Source organism: Orycteropus afer, unplaced genomic scaffold (assembly GCF_000298275.1).
Source record: "Orycteropus afer afer isolate SDZICR_OR568_19922 unplaced genomic scaffold, OryAfe1.0 scaffold00125, whole genome shotgun sequence".
NCBI lineage: Eukaryota > Metazoa > Chordata > Mammalia > Tubulidentata > Orycteropodidae > Orycteropus > Orycteropus afer.
The window spans coordinates 1,211,073-1,213,008 of NW_006921712.1; the positions used below are offsets into that span (position 1 = coordinate 1,211,073).

General features: G+C 32.3%; 1 protein-coding gene across 1 annotated transcript in view; it reads left to right on the top strand.

The window, feature by feature from the left end:
- FBXO25 (F-box protein 25) overlaps positions 1–1,936 on the top strand; it is a 179,062-nt gene that overhangs the window by 136,213 nt on the left and 40,913 nt on the right. Inside the window, exons 5-6 of the mRNA XM_007944424.2 lie at positions 814–907; positions 1,643–1,827. Of these exons, the coding sequence (XP_007942615.1) occupies positions 814–907; positions 1,643–1,827 (279 nt within the window). The remainder of the gene's footprint in view (positions 1–813; positions 908–1,642; positions 1,828–1,936) is intronic.

The window sequence follows — 1,936 nt, forward strand, 5'->3', positions numbered from 1 at the left end:
AAGTAGGATTGCCCAACCTTCCTTCCGAGGAGTGGCTTCTAAGTACTTGAAGAGTTGAATTCATCATTCTTATGAAAAAAGATGTGTATTTCTTAGATTCCATTATAGTGTTTTTATTACTCCTGTTGCCTAAACATTCTGCAGTTTGTATATTCTTTGACTAAACTTTAGTTTAAGAAGTTTTAGTTTAATTTTTTCTTTTTCATTTATAAATGAAAAAGCCTTTTGATTTTCTGATCATTTGGTCAGCAAACAACAATGAGCTTGAGTGTGTAGTCTTTTAGAAATATTCGTTAGCAAGCAAAGTGAATTGGCACTCAGCATCTATTTTCGTCTCTTTCTAAAGTGCTCCTGTACTATAAAGGTTGGAAAGCTAAAAACTACATTTGACAGCCTCTTTGGGGCTAGGGTCCTGGATATAAATTAGCTTTCATTAACATAGGTAGAGGAGCTCTGGTAGTGTAGTGCTTAAGGCATTTGACTGCTAACAAGAAGGCTGGTGGTTCAGACCCACCAGCCACTCCTTGGAAGGAAGGTTGGACAATCTACTTCCGCAGTAATACCGCTTCGGAAACCCAAGGATGGGTTGCTATGAGTCGGATACAACTCGATGGCAGTGGGTTTGGTTTGGTATTTTAGAACATAGGTAGAGTGGTAACTTTCCTACAACTGAACTCAGAGTGATATATTGACACTTTAGAATGCTTCATGCTAGCATATCTTCATGCTATATTTGTTTTATATACTATACGGTTGTTTACCTAACTAAATAGATTTATATATTACTTAGCTTTTCTCTTTTTTCCTTTAAAGCTATTGCAGCTAATTGCAAAATCCCAATTAACTTCATTGAGTGGTGTGGCACAAAAGAATTACTTTAATATTTTGGATAAAATCGTTCAAAAAGGTAAGATTATCACTGATGTTTTTAATAATATGAATCTTAATTAGAAATTTGGTGCAAGAATATGGGATTTTTTTTCATTTCATTTTCTCCCCAGTATGTATGCTTTCAAAATCAATAATGTTAAGTAATAGGATAGTATTAGATAGGAATACAAATTGGTCCCTCTAGTTCTTAATGTTCTATGTTACCAAAGTGTATCTTTATAAAAATTTGCTTCTGCATACAAATGACTGTATTATGTAAGAAAGATAATTCAGTCTCTGAGTTTTAAAAAGATACTTTACCTTTTAATGGCTAGCCAATCACTGTTCATTTTAGGTGTGTAATATTTGCATAATTAGCAAAGCTGTGATATATTCACTTAGGCATCAAATAAGCCAATAATTTCTTTAATGAGTTGTAATTTGATTAATTAGTAGTTATTAATAAGCAAAACTTTCAATGTCACACCAAGAATTTATGCATATATAGTAATGTAAGACATATATACATATATATATATTCCATTTTTAATATTACTCTCTTTTTGATAAATATAAAAGAAATTAAAACTGGTAATTTTAAAGGCATATATTTGACCCAACTGAATATATACATTTTTTACTTTTTTTAAAATCTCATAATACTTGAGATATTTCAAAAATTGTGCTATTTTTGAGTTGCAGTGAAATTAGATAATTTTAATAAGGGATTGTTAACTTCAACTCTCAATCCATAGCTTTTTCTTTATTTCAGTTCTCAGTGACCATCAAAATCCTCGCCTAATAAAAGACCTTCTACAGGACCTAAGCTCTACACTTTGTATTCTTATTAGAGGAGTTGGGAAGTCTGTATTGGTGGGAAATATCAATATTTGGATTTGCCGATTAGAAACTATCCTCACCTGGCAGCAACAGCTGCAAAATCTTCAGATGACAAAGGTATTAATTTTTTGACCTAAAAATTATTACACTCTATTTTTATCACTAGGAGCTCTGGTAGCATAGTGCCCAAGGCACTTGACTGCTAACCAGAAGGCTGGCGGTTCAA